Genomic DNA, 18,841 nt, shown 5'->3' on the forward strand with positions numbered 1-18,841 from the left:
ATGGAGAGATATCTCTGGGCCCTCTTGGTGTTATGGTATCCATCATCGTCTGGCCAGACACTTTGTGATTTGATCACGGGGATGCCGGAACACGATAACGAGAAAAGAGAACAATACCGGTAACGAGGTAACTAGCATAGTGGACAAGTTGTTGATCCACGGGAATGCCAACATGTCTCACCTCGGGTATTTGTAACATATCGCGAAGCAACAGGAATAGCACACGGCAACTAGAGGTTCACTCGAATATTTATTTGTGTGGGTATAGGGGTCAATATGGGTGTCCACGGCTCCGATGTTGATCATTGATCGGAAGGGGTTCCGGGTCATGTCTATACTTCACCGAACCTATAAGTTCACACGCTTAAGGGTCATCTATCTGCTGAATACTAGACAGGGAGTCTGAGAGAAAATCACCGAAAAAGTTTCGGACACCGAAAAGTTTCAGACAGCGGAATCGTACCGCAGAGAGAGGTCATCGGATAAGTTTGGATGATACCGAAAAGTTGTTTCGGGATACACCATTAAGTCAAATTGGTTTCGGCACATGCCTGATAATTCTTGGAGGATGCCAGAATCATTCTGGAAGCTTTTTGGAATTTTCTGAGATAAAAACCGGAAATGTTCCGGAGCTGCCGGAGCCACTTCAGATGCGTTTCGCAGATGAAAATCACTAAAACCGGAATTGTTTCGGAACGCGTTGAAAATCATTTTAGTGGGTACTGGAAATGTTCTTAGCCCACATAAATATTTTCAGTTCGATCAGACGCTGAAAAATGTCGTCGTGAATAGTGAAAATCAGCTTTATGGTTACTTTATGGAAAGCCACCTTTTGGGGCTTTGCTCCAAAAGATCTTGGGGATGACATGGATGGATAGGAGCCATTTTTTGGGCCCCTCATGGGGGTGTGGCCGGCCACATGGGGTATCCCCCCTTGGGGACCCTCTTGTTCCTTGGTTTCACTCCTAGGTCCTTGTGGAAGGACTTCATTCATGTGCATTTTGGGTTTTTTGTGAAACTACCCTACCCCCTTGGGATTTCCTATAAATAGAGGTGGAGGGGCAGCCCTCCACACTCATCCCTTGCTCTCATACACATGCCATGCATTATCTGGCTTCTTCTCTCCCTCCCACGAAAAGAGTTTCGTAGAGCCGTAAGGCTGTCTGGGTTCCGGCAGGAACTAGTTCTGGACGGCGAAGCCCTGCCGGATAGATGACACCGTATGTGTGCAACTCTGTAGAGAGATCGTAGTTTCGGTCTTAGTTCGTGAGTGCGTCCCGAAGGGCTGTCCGTGTGACCGTCCGAATTTCGAAGGTCCTCCCGAAGGGCTGTCCGAGTGACCGTTCGAGTTTCGAAGGTCCTCCGAAGGGCTGTCCGCGACACCGTCCGGGGGGCTGTTCGACCGCCTCCTGGAGGGCTGTCTGAGGAGCAGATGAGGGTATACATCCTCGCGGTTGGGAGGTTGTGAATCCTAGCTGCGGGGATCTGCACCGCCGATCGTCATCGACTCTACTTCCCGCTGCGCTACGAGTCGGCAACGAAAAAGATCAAACCATGTATGCAGTCTCCATAGTGGTCCTGGGCTGGTGCGTAGGTCGGAAATTTTTTGTTTTCTGCTGCGTTCCCCTACATTTACTACATGTAGTAGTATTAGTATGGGCTAATAATATATTGGGATAATTAGGAGATTACCTGAGGTCTCCGATATTTTTGAGTGCAAATGTTTTCATCCTCCATTTTCTGCACTAGATTTTGTTCCTCCTTTTGATGAAGATTCTGAGAGCAATCCTTTACCAGAATTTGGTTTTTATTTGCAAATTTATCCCATTGAACTTATTGGCCTTTTAATAAATTTATGGTGTGGTTTGACCATATGTTTGAGGATTTGCTAATCATAGGTACGATGTTTGTATAACCACACATTTGACAAACTGGAGATTTGTCTTTGTGATCATTTGAAAATGATTTATTCCCTGTTAAGAGGTAATTCTGTCTTCGGTTGTATTTTAGCCTCCACTTTACTTTTGAATTTCACATGGTTCTATTTTGCGACTATGAAGTTGCACAAAATACTAAGTACTAGCAAAAATTTCAAATAATGGAATAGAAACCCGTTGGGTGAATCTGATGATTTGAAGAAATTCCATGTTTCTTCGTCATGGAAAATGGTAATACCATCATATGAGCATGTAAAGGGTATTAAGGGCCTTTTCAACCAGATTTACATATGAAAATATTTGATCATAGATCTCAACTTGAAGTTGATTAAATGACATAAATGTGATCCGCGATAAACTTGAGGTCTCGAAACATAAATGGGTGATCATTCGCGATGTGCTCATGGCAGCATGTTTCTCTTAAGTAAAATATTCGAGATGAATAAATATTCATCCATCATGTACTTAGTTTGAGAACTAAGTGAAGTTGGTGACATATAAATTCCATATGTGCATATTTAGCTATCAATAGAATAGCCATGTGTTACATGAAATGATCATGCATTATTTAATTTACTTCTTGGAGTAAAAGATATATATGGATGAAATGATCTTGTTGAGCACAATCCACCAAGGTGATGCTTGGTGAACATGGGGGCTGTACACCTTCAAGTGCATGCGACGAAATTGTTGCTAATGTTTTAGGCTTCTTTCTTGAGGAAAAAGGTGTGACTTTAGAGTCACGACCAAAACATGGACTTTGTAATTTTAACATTGGTTAGGTACCATGTAAATAATAACCACATTGTGATGTGGATCTTGCAACCGTGTTTCAAACACTCGATCGTTGCAATAAATTATTGTATCCATCTTGATGAATGGACGACACTATAATTAGAAATAGTGACATAGGCTCATCTGCCATGTATTTAACCAATATAATAGAAGGTAATTACAGTGGTATGCATATATTTGCGTAATTCTCTCTGACTTATATATCTAAGCAAAATGAGGCTTGAATAATTTATATTGGTAGATAATATCATTCAACATGTAATGATCATGCATGAATTTACTATGATAGTAAATCATTTTGGTGAACAACAACAATTGCTTCAGAGGAGCAGTTTTTTCTAGAAAGCTGATGCTTTTATAACCGTATGTGTAGACCTCAATTTATATAGGATAACACTTTGAAGATAATCACCAATATGGTGTAGATCTCACAGTAATAAAAAACATAGTCTAACTTTTGTGAGTAGATGTTCATATCTCTATTACCGTATGTTATGCTATAGTTAAGAAAATCACTTTGAAGGTAATCATCTAACAGAGTGACACGATGTAGACCTTGCAGTAATAGTGGATAATCTGCAAAATTTTGCAGTAGATGCCAATATTACCTTATGATATGTTGAGGTAGTCACATCTATTATTAATATTTGGAAGATCACTTTGAAGATAATCATCTTGTAAAATTTACAAGACGTAGACCTCACAGTAATAACGGATAATCTGCAAACAGCGCAGTAGATGCCATCAATACCTTGTGATTCACAAATAAAATTTTAGGCAATCACATTAATTGGAAGAGCACGTTGTAGACCTCACAACAGTGATGGATAATCTGCAAATTATGCAGTAGATACCATCAATACCTTATGATCCACAAATGCGATTTGAGGTAGTCATATTATATGACACATCATAATCCTTATTTTGGATTCTGTCAAGATTTGCAAGAAAAAGTAATTTCAATTGCAAAAGAAAGAAACATGTTGTTCTAAAACTGCTATTATATGAAGAATGCTAAGGCAAACATATAAACGATGACACAATGCCACCGCTGAGTATAATGTTCTAACCACTCGAACATTAGTACTCTGATTGTAAAGCACGCAAAATGCATGTTTCAGAATATTATGTGCAATGTGACATGATTACAATGAGCCTGGGGTGCTTCTGCGCAAGTAGTACTAAGGCTGATAGCCTTATTTGGGAATCAGTGAAACTAGAAGCGCTAAGTTCTAAAATTGCCAAAGAGATAAGGTTCTCCACTGATTCTCCGTACATCCATGAATCCATTGATTCAGTGAGCTTTGGCTGTACAACGCCGCGAGGAATTAGGAAGTGAGGCCCGCGTCGCTGATTGAAGGTCATCGTCCTGCGCCAGGGGAGCTTCTCCACGCCGTGGGACGGACTTGGCCGCTGTTGTCTCTGCCGGCCGCCGCGCCGTGAGTTGGCATGGCCGTTGACCCCCACTTCCCTCGGCCGCCATTCCTGGGCGCTTCATCTCAGAGGGAGATGTTGTGCCAGCGGTCCAGGTTAGTCTGCGCCGGAGGGCGCCGCTGCATCGGACGCCAGATGATTCGCCGTCGCTGTTGGATGCGAGGGATTTCCCGCCACGCGTTACTCGCCGGAGGACGCTGTCGCTGGCCTGAGCGACGCCTGGTCGCGACCGCTTCGGTCTGGTGCGGGAGGCCGCCCCTCTCTAGGGCTTGCCGTGCCGCCTCGCTGTGCCCGCATTGGGAGAAGAGGCGTCGGGGCCGAAGGCCGCCGCGCCCGGGGAAGAAGCGACGGGGCCGCCGTCCCTGGGTTCCATACGCCTCCGGTTGGGGCCAAAGGCCATGCTACGCCGTGAGTGTTGCCTGCGTCGTGGTCAGGCTCGCCAGAGGGCGTCGCCACCACGGCCGTGCACCAGAGTCTCGTGGTTGGTGAATATGCCGCCGCGCCGTTGCTTTTCTCTTTTGGTCGCGCTGCGCTCTCGGTAGAGTGGTGCTGATAACGTGTTTAGAGAGAAACGAGAGAGGGAGAGCAAATGATGGAAAGGATATTCTCATTGACTGAAGATTGGGTATATATACCCCAGTACATGGCGGTTTACAAGGAGCGGTTACCAAACCGTGGAACCGACATAGCAGTGATTATTAACTAATAATTAATCTAATAAATTATTTCCTAACAACAGTTTCAGAAATTCCTAATAAATTCTAAAGGCCCACGCAGCCCATTCGTGCAAGGCAAGAGGTGGAACTAAAGTTTAGTCCCACATTGTTAGTTTAGTGGGAGTTGGACCTCCTTATAAGGAAGGATGTTTTCTCACATGTATGAGCATGAGAACAAGAGGAACATTCACGCGCTCCTCCCCCGCCGCCCGCCACGCCACGCCTCGTCACGACGCGTCGCAGGTTGCGGAAATGAGCCGAGCCGATGTGTTTAGATGTTGGGTACAGTATATTTCCCACTATTCTTTCAGTATGTCATTCTCCGGTTCAAGTGCTTCTGTTCGTGGTGTTGGTGGCGGGAGACTCCGTCCACGGCGCACTGGCTTCGCCAGGAGCAGGCCGACGGCGAGAGGCAGATGCGCTACGAGCCTATGCTGCAACGCGACGCGGAGGCGCTCCGGCTTGAGGAGAAGGAGGAGGAGCAAGCCGCAATGCCGCCACCCCAGCAGACGCCGGAGGAGGCTGCCATGGCAGCGTTCGGGTGGGCTGGCCCTGCTCCCGTCTTTATCGACCTCGGCGGCGATGGCGATGGCGACGTCTCAAGGGCAAGGACAAGGCCGACAATGTCTAAGGCAGCGTACGGGACGGCGCAGACTTTCTTTTTTATGTTTAATTAATGTTTAATTAGGTTTAAGTGGACAACCGCCGGCCACTTATGTAATTATGTTCATTTTCTGTGAGCTGTTTTTTTTCACGCCGGTACATTTGGGTCAGCCTCCTATTAGGCGGTTAAGCCGACCCATTTACGAATGCGGACGCGAACGTTCGCCTAGTCGGCTCAAACGAACGAAAAGCGGACGCGAACGTTCGCCTAGTCGGCTCAAACGAACGAAAAACGGACAAAGCGCCGAGTTGCTCTAAGAAAAATTGGCGAGAACTATACTCGTTTGCCAACGGACCTGGGCTAGTTTGCACGATGGATGGCCGAATGATGGATTTAACCCAAGCTTTGATTCATTTTGACTGTTGGATAGGGGTGTCCTGCCTTGGCCTAGAACTAGAGGGCATCGAGCGCCACCACCACAAGGCTAGGCTCCTCGGGAAGCCACTACACTCCACTGCCAGTCTGCCACACTGCTGCCACTGCGAGAGGAAGACAAGCAGGACGCCATGCCTGTGTCCTCCTCGTCCTCCGTCGAGCCGGACCACCACGCTACCCAAGGCGACACGGAGGGCGCCGTCTCGTTCCTGCGAAGGCAGCACGACGTCGACGCGGTGTGCGACAAGTACGGCGTCCCCAAGGACCGGTACACCGCGCTCCCCGCCGGCGACCTGCGCGCGAGCTCGCCCCCGCCGCCGGGGTGCGTCTGCGTGTATGCGGAGGCGATGGAGGCCGGGATGCGCGTCCCGCTGCACGGCTTCTTCTGCGATGTGCTCGCCCATTTCGGCATCGCGCCCACCCAGCTCGCGCCCAACGGGTGGCGCATCTTGGCGGGCTTCCTGGTGCTCTGCCACTCCGCCGGCGTGCCGCCGTCGCTGCCCGTGTTCCGGTACTTCTTCCTGCTGTCCATCGTCAACCACAAGCACAGAGGCTGCTACTTCTTCCGATCCAGGGACACCTCCGGCCTGCGCTTCAAGGGGATGCCGAGCTACATCAAGGACTGGAAGAACTCGTTCTTCTTCCTGTCGTCGTCGGAGCCGTGGCCTTTCCCCGTGGAGTGGGGCGAGCCGTCCAAGAGCTCTTTCATGGAGCCGGTACTTGACAGCGAGGGGAAGAAATACGCGGCGAAGCTACTGCGCAGTTACGCCGGCGGCGCCGTTGACATCAACACATGCCTCTCCGACAGCAACCTTGCAGCCGCCATGGCACCTGCCGCATCTGCACCGCCGCCTTCTTTTACTCGCATTGCTTCCGATTCCAAAGGTAGTTGAACACCGTCCGCAACCACTCCGATTCCCCTGTTTTTAATCGAGCTCTGATGCTGCCGCCTATCGTGTGCTAGGCATGGATCCCTCCGTCTACGAGATGATGAAGAATATGCTGGCGGAGAAGGTGGCCGCTCAGGCGTCGGCGTCGGCAAAGAAGGCGAAAGCCGAGCCGGACAGCCACGCGCCAGGGTCGCCGCCGTTGTGCGCAAAGAAGAGGAATCTGGAGGAAGCCAACAGTGTGGAGGAGCCGCCTCGTTCTCTGCTGAACACGCCGCCGCTGTCCGGGATGCGCTCGCCACCGCCGGGGTTCCCCATCAGCCACGACGGAGACGGCACGGGCTGGGAGGCTGCACGGGAGCTGCTGCAGGGCGCCGTCGCGCCACCGCAGCACCGCGCGTTTGCGGCGAATGAGCCGTCGGATGTGGTCGCGGCGAGCTATGTTGCGATCCTCCAGGTATGCCGTGCCAGCAAATGCGGCGTCAAATTCTTCACCGGTGGGCGGCATGTCCGGAGTCTTCTGATCGATCATTGTGATTTGTGTGCAGGCGGCGAACTACGTGTCGACCTCCTTGGACTACGCGCTGGAGCTGGAAGAGAAGCTGGCGGCGCGGGACGCGGAGGTCGCGGCGCTAGAGAAGCAGCTGGCGGAGACGAAGGGCTAGCTCGCCGCGGCGAGGGCGGAGCGTGACAGGGCGGAGCGGGACAGGGCGAGAGGAGCACGCGCTGGAGCGCTGGAGGAGTGGTAGGAGATCGGCCGCGTCGCTGCGAGACTCGTTGTCCCGTGCACAAAGAAAATGGACTATGCCATTGTCAGTTCCTCAACATATGCTACATTGAATTGTTAAAATCGCGACCCAAGTTTCTTAGTTTCGTCAAGTCTCATTGGTTGAATTTCAGCCTTGAGAAATGCTCATTCACCTTGACGAACTTTCTTCAGATCAAAGTCTTGCACACCTGAACGAGGGAGAAGAAGCATGCATAGTCTCTGAAACGTGAAACCTGAATACTACTGATCAAATATTGCGTACGAGAGCCATTCCTCGGAGGCAACCGTGGTCGGTGATGCCATGCGATTGCCATTGCCCTCGTGCACGCTAGAAAATCTGCTTTCTCCCCTGAGTCGAAAGTGCTAGTAACATAACTTAAAGGGTGGATTCATTGATCACAGTATAGCGGCGCAATCAACACCGGGGGTTTAGCGAGGCAACCGTTCCGTCTTCCTCTGCTCCTCCCTTCCCCGTGTTTACGACTTACGAGCACTAAACAGACCCGCACCTCCAAGTCTCCAACCGCCACCTCGTCCTCCTCCTCCATCCCTCGGCCCGAACCCGGCCCGCGTTCCCCTCTCCCCCGCGCCGCCGGCGGGGCCGACGCCGCCGCCCGCTCCCGCCGCGTCGCCAATGATAATTATCTATAGAGGGCTCGGAGCGGTAGCAGGATGGACGCCCGCTGGCGCGTGACGTACGCCGCGGACCTGGTGACCGCGCGACGGATCTCGCTGGACGACGGCGTGGTCTGGCTTCGTCGCAAGGCACTCCGGATCGTGTTGCTCGACGAACATGGGCGCACGGTGGACGCGCGTTTCCTTCGCGAGGGTGAATCGATCGAGATCGGGGGTATTCTCTCCTTCCCGTGCCATTTTGCTAGGGTTCATGACAGGATTCTGGTGGCTACGGCGATGAACGGACCCAGCGCGCCACCGTGCGGAGCAGAGGGGCGCGGGCGCGTGGGTGTGGCCACGTCGGCTGCGGTACACGGGATGGCCGTGCGTGCGAGGCCGACTCACCGGTTTTCTCCTACCCCGACCGCTGGACCGGGAATTCTGGGGCACGGACCGGCCCGCCATGGCACCGATGGTCGACACGTGGTGGACGAGAGATCTGACCGCCATGGATCGGGCGACGCTAGGGTTTGCGGGAGCGAGGCAGGTATAAAAGGCACAGCCGCTCCCACCTCCCCCATTTTAGATCTCGACGAGTGCTTCTCCCACTTCTGGGACGCGCCTCATCCGGTCAGATCTAGGGTTCATCAATCTTTCGGGTGGTGGGAAGGAAAAATTCATGGTGATGCCCGTTCATTTGCTCAAGTAGTTGCTTCCCCTCCCACTTTTCCTCCACCCAAACAATCACACACCAGCAGCTCCATCAAAATGAGAGGGGATGGTTTTGGGGCGGGCCGTCATGGTGGGGGACCTGGGCGCTTCGACCACGGCCGGGGACGCGGCTTCGACTCCAACGTTTGGAAGAGGAAGGTGGAGACGGGGAATTCGTCGTCCACGAGGGCTTCTGGATCTGGTGAATCCGGATTTGACAAATGGGATGAGGCGGCTGACGGGAGGCAAATTGCTCCCAACAACCAGGAGAAGTGGTGTGGGGGCAATACGGATCTGGGCTCCTCGCTAGGCGCTGCTGATGCAAGCGGGAAGCATGCTGCTCCTACTCGGCAAGAAAGGCGTGGGGGAGGGGATGGCGCTCACCGTGCTCCTGGGAGGAACCCTACTCCACCGCATGCCCGAGATCCTCCTATGCAAACTGGTAATATCAATCCTTCTCGTGAACCCTGTCAGATTTGCAACTTGTTGGGTCATGTTACTGCTAGATGTCCTCAAGCTATCTGCGGTAGATGTAAGAAGAAAGGGCACCTTGCCGTTGTTTGTTCCGAATTTCTTCCCTGGGAATATGTGCCTGCGATGTGTGCTTTTCAAGCCAAGGGGCAAGGGTTTCATTACATTCCTGATTTCAGTATTGATAGACAGGCTAGAGAGAATATTTTCAACATTGTCGTCACTATCGTAGAGGGTTCTGCTCCTACTAAGGATAGTGAACATGAGCTTAGTGTTTATGTGGGGCAAGGGTGGCGTTGCTCTGCTAGGTTTTTTGCACCTCAGAAATTTGTGATGAGGATGCCTAATCCTAGGGAAGTAGATCGGGCTCTGTTTGTGGAGTATGTGAGGCTGAAACAATGCAATGTTAATGTTAGATTTTCTCCCTGGTCTGAGGACATTGATTCTGATGGACTATTGGAGGTCGCTTGGGTGAGGATTGGGAGAATCCCTATTAACAAAAGATGTGATAAGACTGTTGCTTATGTTGGGGGCCTGGTGGGGATCACTCTGGAGGTGGATATGTCTACATTAATCGCCCCTCTTCAGTCCGAGCCAAGATTGGCTGCAGGCTAGTGGATAAACTCCCCAGCTCAGCTGAGGGGGTGCTGGGGGGCCGTTTTTACAGATTTACTTATGAGGTTGAGGAGATTTTGGTTAAGAACCCTGTTGTGGAGGATGTTAATGCTCATATTTCCAATGATGAACCTGCTAAGCATGATCAAACTCCAAAGAGGAAGCGTGATGATCCTAAAGATGGTGATAGTCGCTCGAACTTCCCTGATCGTGACAGAAGTGGTACTTCCCGTGGTGGTAAAACCTGTCGTTTACTGCCAGTGGAGAATGAGATGTCTGCCTCCTCTGAAAGTGAGGTGGACGGATCCTTGCTCATTGAGACTTTGGCTAGAGAGCATGGTATGTATGATCTGGAGGATGCACATGGTGCCTCAAGCTGGCTGGTGCCAGTCGGCCCAACTGCGATCCGGGGAAATGTGATACCTGGGACTGATTCCCACAAGGTGCAGGTAAACAACAAATCTGTGGTTAACCGCAGTTTATCTTATGCTGCGGCTGTTACTAATATTACTCAGGTTGTGGAGGTTGATGGAGAGGTGGATCCGAAGCTGAAGATATCTACTGATTATGTGGTACAACTCCCTTCACCTGACCGTAATGAGGAGATCATACTCACTCCACCACTCGCCCCAGAAGGCATACACAGATTCAGCAAGCGTAACGCTCGGGGCATGCAGGAAAATGTGGAAGCTAGAGCTATGAGGATGGCCAATGAGAAAGATGTGGCAGGTAACAAACCAAACCTGTATAAAAATTCTTTTGCAGTTCTTTCTGATAATGATTTGATGATAAGAGCTTCTAAAATGGGGGTTTGTATCCCTGACAATGACTTTACCTACATTGATGTGCTTCGTGAGTTGGAAATAGTCAGAGGGAACCTAGAAGATAAGAATAGTAGAGAGGACGAAAGGCAGGGCGATGATGATGACATTATTGTCACTAATGGGCTGGGGAAGAAAGCTCCTGTCAACCTTGATTGGTTAGAACAGGACGAAACTATAAATGAACAATGCTCTGTTGGCATATCCAATAAGAAAAAGCAACGCAGATCTGCGGTTAAGCTCTCTAGGCCTGTGACTAGGAGCCAGAGGAAGAAGAACCCCATAGGGGATGAATTTTGTGACCCTACATTGCCTCCTGGTAGGGTTACTAGGGCCCAGCATCATAAAAAACGTTATAAATGAAAGGTGTCATATGGAATTGCAGGGGGTAGGCAAGAAGGGAATGGCCACCTGCCTCTCTGATATGATCAGTGACCATTCTCTAGACTTCCTGGGTCTACAAGAGACCATGAAGAAAAAAAATTCTCTTGGTTGTTTGAGGAAAATTGATCCCTTTAGCATTTTTAGTTGGAACTGGATTCCCTCTGTTGGGAAGTCCGGGGGTATCTTATGTGGTATTAGGAATGATAATCTGGATATCGTCTCCTGTGATAAGGGCAAACATATATTACAACTAGTGCTGTACGATAAGAAGAAGAAAACCAATTGGGGTCTATTAATAGTCTATGGATCTGCTCATGAGGAAATGAAGGAAGAATTCCTTATTGAGCTTGCCACAATGTGTGGCTGTATGCAAGTTCCGTATATTGTGGGTGGGGACTTTAATATTCTTAGGCATTCTGGGGAGAAAAACAAAAAGATGTCAAGTCACAAATCATATGATATTTTCAACTCAATTATCAATACCCTGGCGCTTAGAGAAATTCACATTAGTGGTGGCAAGTACACCTGGACTAATAATCAAGCTCATCCCACTCTGGAAAAGCTTGATCGCATCCTGATGTCTGAATCCTGGGAGGATTTGTTTCCTTTGGTCTCTGTCAGGAAGCTGGTTCGTGAAATTTCAGATCACAATCCCTTGTTGCTGAACACGGGTGAGGAGGGGCGTGAGGCTCCGAAACCAAGAGAGTTTCGGTTCGACCTGGCCTGGGTAAAAGCTAATAGATTCCTGCCGTTGGTCCAGAAAATTTGGTCACGCAGGGTTTTTTCTTCCGACCCCATTGATGTTTTAAACATCAAGCTCAAGAGGTTTAAGTCTTATTTTAAAGGGTGGGGCCCGGATAGATTTGGTCATGATAAGAAAAGAAAGGAAGACCTTCGGATGGAGCTGGAAATGTTGGAAGAATTAGAAGAAGAAGCCCCTCTTTCTCCTGAGCTGTACAGTAGAAAGACCGATGTTTGTTTTGAACTTCATGAGTTGCTTGTCAATGAGGAATTTTTTGGTTACAACAATCGCACGAGCGATGGTTGCTCAAAGGGGATTTGAATACTGATTACTTCCATCGTATAGCTAATGGACGTAAACGGAAAAACACGATCCACTCCCTTAAGGTTGGCGACATGGAGATAGAGGGCACCGATAAGATGATTGTGCACGCCACGGAGTTCTATAAAGAACTGTTCGGCCCAGCTCCTGGAAACCAGTTTCACCTAGATCCTGACACATGGGCACCAGAGGAAAAACTTAGTGAGGAGGATAATACTGACCTGTGTAGAGAGTTCTCGGAGGAGGGGGTCAAGGAGGCCCTGTTTGACATGGCCTCCAATAGGGCCCCTGGACCTGATAATATCCCGGTAGAATTCTACCAAGTGTGTTGGGATATTGTCAAAAACGATATCATGGCCTTGTTTTAGACACTTTCATCAAGGGACGTTGGATGTTCAGCGGTTGAACTATGGGATCATCACGCTACTTCCGAAGCTCTCGGGGGCTGACAAAATCCAACAGTTCAGACCCATTTGCTTGCTTAGATGCCCCTATAAGCTTATCACAAAAGTCCTAGATCGCCGAGTCTCGGTGTATGCTGACAAGCTAATTAGTCCTGTTCAAAATGCCTTTGTCAAAGGGAGGAGCATTATGGATGGTGTTCTCTCACTTCATGAAATCCTTAATTACACTCACATGAAAAAGAGGGTTGGCGTGGTGTTGAAACTGGATTTCGAGAAAGCTTATGATAAGGTTAACTGGGATTTCTTATTAGAATGTCATAAACTGCGGGGATTCAATGAAACCTGGTGTGGGTGGATTAACCAGATTCTTCGGAATGGCACGGTTAGCATTAAATTGAATAACTGTGTGGGGCCGTACTTCCAAAGTGCTAAAGGGGTACGGCAAGGCGACCCTCACTCTCCATTCCTGTTTAACTTAGCTGCCGAATGCCTCACGAAAATGATCAAAAATGCCCAACGTAATAAGCTGCTGGTTGGTTTAGCTGCGGATCTGATCCCCGATGGAGTTGCGATTCTCCAATACGCAGATGACACAATTATCTGTCTCGAACATGACATCGACAGAGCAGTCAACCTGAAGTTGCTGTTGTATATGTTTGAAATGATGTCTGGGTTGAAAGTCAACTTTCAAAAAAGTGAGATTTTGACTGTGGGGGGAGATGATGCTGTGATTAAGCAATATGCCGACCTCTTCAATTGTGATATAGGTAGCTTCCCCATCAAATACCTGGGCATGCCCGTTAGTTATACCACCTTGAGAAACTCTGATTGGGAGTTCATTGTCTGCAAATATCTAAAGAGATTTGAAGCTTGGGTGGGCAATGCTGCCTCCATGGGAGGGAGACACACTTTATTAGACTCTGTTGTCACCCAGTTATCGCTGTATCATATGTCTATGTGGTTGATGAACAAGACGTTCATTGAAAAATTGGATAAGCATAGAAGAAGATTCTTCTGGCAAGGGTGTAACAAGAAAAAAAGAAATTACCTTGTGAAATGGAGTAGAATCTGCAGATCTAAAGAGAAGGGCGGTCTAGGGATTAAAGACCTGCGCAAACAGAATATCAGTCTGATGGTAAAATGGTGGTGGAAGCTAGAAACACAAAGTGGGGTGTGGCAAGATATTGTTCATGCTCGCTACTTGCGGAATAGGACAGTAGCTGATGTTGGCCCAAGATTTTCTGACTCTCCTTGTTGGAAAGCCCTGCTGAAAGTCAAGGAAATTTACATGGCTGGTAGGAAGATTAATATTGAATCTGGGAACATTGCTAGGGTGTGGAGTGATCCTATTAACGGACTGCTTCCGTTTCAAGGATCAATACCCTCAGCTATTTGACATTTGCAATATTCCTGAATGTACTGTCAAACAAGTGTTCGCTGTGGAAACTGGTTCCTTTTTCAGACGAAGGCTCACTCCTGCTCTACATGAACAATGGGGTCGTTTTAGATACAGTTAACAAACTCCCTCTTACTGACAAAGAGGATCGAGTGGTTTGGAGCTTGAACCAAAATGGTAAATTTAGCACCAAATCTGTTTATAAGTGGCTTGGAAAACCTCTCAATGGGTGTCATTATAAATGGATTTGGAAGGCCAAAATTCCACTTAAGATCAAAAAAATTATGTGGCAACTTTCTCAAGACGCGGTGCTGACTAGGCAGGTGATGCGCCATAGGAAATGGCCTGGGAACCCTGTGTGTTCATTTTGTAACGAAATAGAGACTTCCCAGCACCTGTTCTTTACCTGCTCAGTTGCTAGAGTGGTGTGGCGATCTACTGGGGTGGCTATTGGCACCGATAAATGTCCTGATAACTATTGGCAATTTTTTTGCTTGGTGCTATTCCTTTCTTCCAGGAGGAGAGAAATTCTATACGGTTGGTCTTGCAGCCGCTTGCTGGGCAATCTGGCTTGCTCGCAATAAGGCTACCTTTGAGAAAAAGCAAATTAAGTCTCCTTTTGAAATCGTGTTCTCCATGTGTTCTTTTCTGTTGTATTGGACAGGGCTGCAGAAGGGTGACGACGCCGACAAGCTACGCTCAGGTGCCGAGATGATCAGGGCCAGCGCGATGCAGCTGATGAGACTTTGCGGGGCTGCCGCCCAGCCGATTGGAGGAGCTTGAAATGAGCTGTGGACTCATGCTCCTTTGGCGCGGGACGAAATGGGCGTGCTGCTGGAGGGCCATCTTCCTTCATAGTAGCTTTTCTTTTTCGCTTGTGATACTTTGGTGTGTTAGCCTGTATCTCTCTCTGGGTTTGCTGGAGCTTGGTGCTCTTGGACTGTATGTGTTACCAGGTTTTCGCCCCACAGCGTTCGGGTCGACGGCGACCGAATGACAGTGGGTTTCCTGGTAATGCTTGAACTCGCCTTACCTCTTTCCCTTTTCCTGACTCTGTATTCGGAACTGGTTGTATTTTCGTTGTTTTTGCAATGGAAAGGGGTAATGCCCGGTTAAAAAAAATAACTTAAAAGGGTGACAAAAGAGCAGGGCATCACATCATATTGCGGCGAGCTCGGCCAGGAAGGCGGCGGCGTGCTCCAGCCTGACGCAGAGCGACTGCACATTGACCCCGTCCTTGCCCTTCCACGGCGGGCACACGATGCACTCCGGCACCACCATCCGGTCCTCGTGCCACATCACCCGCGCCGGCGTCCCGCCGCCGAAGTCGGCCGCGTCCAACCCGATGCGCCGCCAGCTCGACACGGCCAGCCTGTTGTACAAGTCTCCCCCGGCCTCCGCGCCGCCGCCGCCCTCGGCCTCGAGCAGAGTCTCCTTGCCGCGCCTGATGAGCCGCACCACGTCCCTGATGTCGCCGTCGGCCACCTGGGCGCGCGTCGCTTGTACCGACTTCATGATGGTGCAGTTGCCGTAGTAGCCGTCCTGCGCGCCGAAGAGCTCGCGCACGTTGTTGGGGAAGACGAGCGGCGTAGGGGCGTCGGGGTGCTCGACGGCCGCGCGGGTCCGGCACCGCCACAGCACCGCCGCGACGGCTTCGAACACCGTGCAGGTGCACTGGGCTTTGACGCGGCCGATGAGGCTCGACGGGACGGTGATGTCGAGGAAGGCGCCCCGGCCCTCCTTCTCCTTAGGCTTCATCAAGGAGCGCCTCTCCGCCGTGGCTGTGGGCGGGGGGAGATCCCGGACCGCGGCGGCCCACCTGACCGGGACGACGGACGGCCGCGGCATCCCGCGGGCGAGCTCGCCCACGGCCTGAAGGAACTGCCCCATCCCGGTGCCGTCGGCCAGGACATGGTTCCACGTGACCCCGACGATGAAGCCGCCGCAGGAGAACTCCGTGACCTGCATCTGCAGCAGCGGGTCGGCGCGCCGGCAGAAAGGACCAGCGTAGGCGACGGCGAGATCCGCGAGCAGCGCCGGGGTGACCTTTTCCAGATCCAGGGCGCAGCTGGCGGACGCCCCCACGAACGGCACGCCCTCGTCGGTGCACGCGATGCGGTGCTCGGCTCCGGCGAGGCGGCCGGACACAGGGCGGTAGTGGACGAGCGCTCGCGACAGCGCCCGCTTGATGGTCTCGATGGGCTTGTCGATCGGATGATCGAACATGAGGAGCAATGTGACCGCGAAAGGGGGGATGCGCTGGTCGAAAGAGGAGAGCTGGACGTCGCCGGCAGGCGCCCGGGGTTCGGCGGGGGACACGACCACCGGCGAGGACTTGCTCACCATGACGCTCATTGCTATGGATCTGCCAACCGCTGCTACAAGGAGTAACTTTTTTTTTTTTTGAGGGAGCAGGGGGTCAGCTTGAAAAATAAAAAATATTGCTGCGATGGCATAATGCTTGGCTTTTGGCTAGATGACACGTCGGTGTACAATGACATGAATCAACATTGCTGGTGCGGTGTCAGCTTATCAGGTACTCCACATGGTAGATAGAATAATGGCGTGCTGTTAGTCTTGCTAGGTCTCTTTGATTACCAAAAGTTTTTCGCCACGTTTTATATGTAAAGAAAACCCCAATTCTATATACTATAAAAAAGAAACAATAAACATCTGAACCATACAACACCAACCCACAACGCACACATCCAGACAAGATACAAGGGTACAAAAGATCAACAACATCAACCCCAAGCGACCAAAGGATGAACAAAAAGCACCGCTACAAAGATGACAAAGCCCTCAATCGTGAAGTAGCCACTCCGATAACCCAAGTTGACTACCGACACACATGAGCTCCAAGACGATGCCTTCAGAAAGGGTACGACACCGGAGCACCACCATCATTCGATCCAAAGGATCAAGATTTTCAACGGAGCAAACGGAGGACTAGAAGCAACCGTGAAGGCATCTTTGGGAAACGACGACATCCACGGGCATCGCCGCCGTCGGTCTGCTCACCGCCAGACAGGGGATTCTCCCCGGCACACATGCTCCACCTCCGTACAGAGGGCGACAAGTCACGAGAGACCTGTCGTACCACCCGACGACCGCCCGTCGGCCCCGCCGCTACCTCGTTGCCTCTCCTGCCCCCGCCTTTCTTCTGCTCGATGTCGAGCCCGTTAGGCCCCCGTCGCCGTCGCCGAAATCAAGGTGAAACGCCACCGCCGTCACCATTGTTGATTCGTTGGATTGCTTCGTTGCTTCTTCTTTTCCGCACCGCAAGTGTTCGATGAATTGCCTAAGTGAGTTTTTTTATAGTTTCTTTGTGAACCGAGCCGTTTGGATTGAACCTAGCCGTTTGAATAGTAGAGGAAGAGGTTGAGGGAGATGCCCTTGGGACTCTTCGTCATCCGAAGAGGAAGAAGACGACGTTTTAGGCATGATTTTCAATGATGATGTTCGGCGGCCGTTGTTGCATCATATTGCATAACATGATCATTAAAGACGAGAGAGATATGCCTGAGAACTTTTGGTACATCACCAACGGGACTTCCTATATGGCGACCTACGCGGTGCGGAAGAAGCGAGCGCGCACCCCTTGTTTTTTTTTCCTTTTTTTCAGTAATTTGGGATATCAAAAAGTTCTAAAATTTCAGAAAACGTTGCTATTTTTAATAAAACAATCACGATTTTGAAACGTATTCATGATTAGAGAAAAATGGTCAAGAATTAAAAAATTGTTCACAAATTTGTAAAAGATGTCCACACACTCAAAAAATGTTCATGATTTTGAAAAAAATGTTCGTTACTTAAAAAAAGATTTGTGGATTTGAAAAAAATGTTCATGCTTCAATAAAATGCACGCTAATTTTAAAAATGTTCACGAATTTGAAAAAAATGTTCACTAATTCAAAAAATATTCGTGAATTTGAAAAAAAAATGTTCACGATTCAAAAAAAGTTCGCTAATGCAAAAAATATTCACGAATTTGAGAAATGTTCGCTAATTTGAAAAATGTTCGTCAATTTGAAAAAAATGTTCGCGATTCAAGAAAATGTTTGCTAATTCGAAAAACATTCACAAATTTGAAAAGAAATGTTCACGATTCAAGAAAATGTTCACTAATTCGAAAAATGTTCATGAATTTGAAAACAAAAATTATGATTAAAAAAAAGTTCACTAATTAAAAAATTGTTCACAAATTTGGAAACAAATGTACAAGATTTTGAAAGAATTTGAAAATGTTCATTATTTACAAAAAAATTTCATGAATTCAAAAACATGTTCACGACTTAAGAGAATGTTCACAAATTTCTAAAAAATGTTCAAAAATTTAAGAAAATGTTCACAATTTCGAAAAAATGTCATGAGTTATAAAAAGTGTTCACGGTTACAAAAAAATGTTCATGATTTTGAAGAATGTACACGAATTAGAAAAAATAAAACCACGGTTTAGAAAAAATGTTCATCATTCCAAAAATAATAACGACTTAAAAATAAATCACAAATTAATAGATTTTCGGAAATTGGAAAAAAAGAGTAAAAATGAAAACATATAAGAAGGAAAAAACGAAAAGAAAACAGAAAAAAAAAACGAAAAACCCGATTCAGGGAAAGTTCTAGAACCTTCCCAAAACCGGTTGGGGGTGAAACCTTGAAATGGCCGGCCCATGTTAACAGCAGCGAGCGAGAGGGGGGGGGTACGCGCTACGTCGCTCCCTGGCGCGGCACGCGCCGTACAGGTAGGAACCCAGTTATCGGGCTTGGTTAGAACAACTCTA

The 18,841-nt window shown here is 49.1% G+C and overlaps 2 protein-coding genes across 2 annotated transcripts; one reads left to right on the plus strand and one right to left on the minus strand.

Annotated features, from left to right (window-relative positions):
• The first annotated feature begins 5,916 nt into the window (after nt 1–5,916).
• On the plus strand, nt 5,917–7,783 carry LOC123166019 (uncharacterized). The gene is made up of 3 exons (XM_044583778.1): nt 5,917–6,806; nt 6,886–7,265; nt 7,357–7,783. Exons 1-3 carry the CDS (start codon nt 6,053–6,055, stop codon nt 7,471–7,473), a joined length of 1,251 nt encoding a protein of 416 aa, XP_044439713.1. The 5' UTR covers nt 5,917–6,052; the 3' UTR covers nt 7,474–7,783.
• Nucleotides 7,784–15,168: 7,385 nt separating this feature from the next.
• LOC123168564 (acyl transferase 15-like) lies at nt 15,169–16,462 on the minus strand. Its single transcript, XM_044586453.1, has one exon. The coding sequence runs from the start codon at nt 16,410–16,412 to the stop codon at nt 15,216–15,218; it is 1,197 nt and encodes a 398-aa protein (XP_044442388.1). The 5' UTR covers nt 16,413–16,462; the 3' UTR covers nt 15,169–15,215.
• Between the last annotated feature and the right edge of the window lie 2,379 nt (nt 16,463–18,841).

Source organism: Triticum aestivum, chromosome 7D (genome assembly GCF_018294505.1).
Source record: "Triticum aestivum cultivar Chinese Spring chromosome 7D, IWGSC CS RefSeq v2.1, whole genome shotgun sequence".
Taxonomy (NCBI): Eukaryota; Viridiplantae; Streptophyta; class Magnoliopsida; order Poales; family Poaceae; genus Triticum; species Triticum aestivum.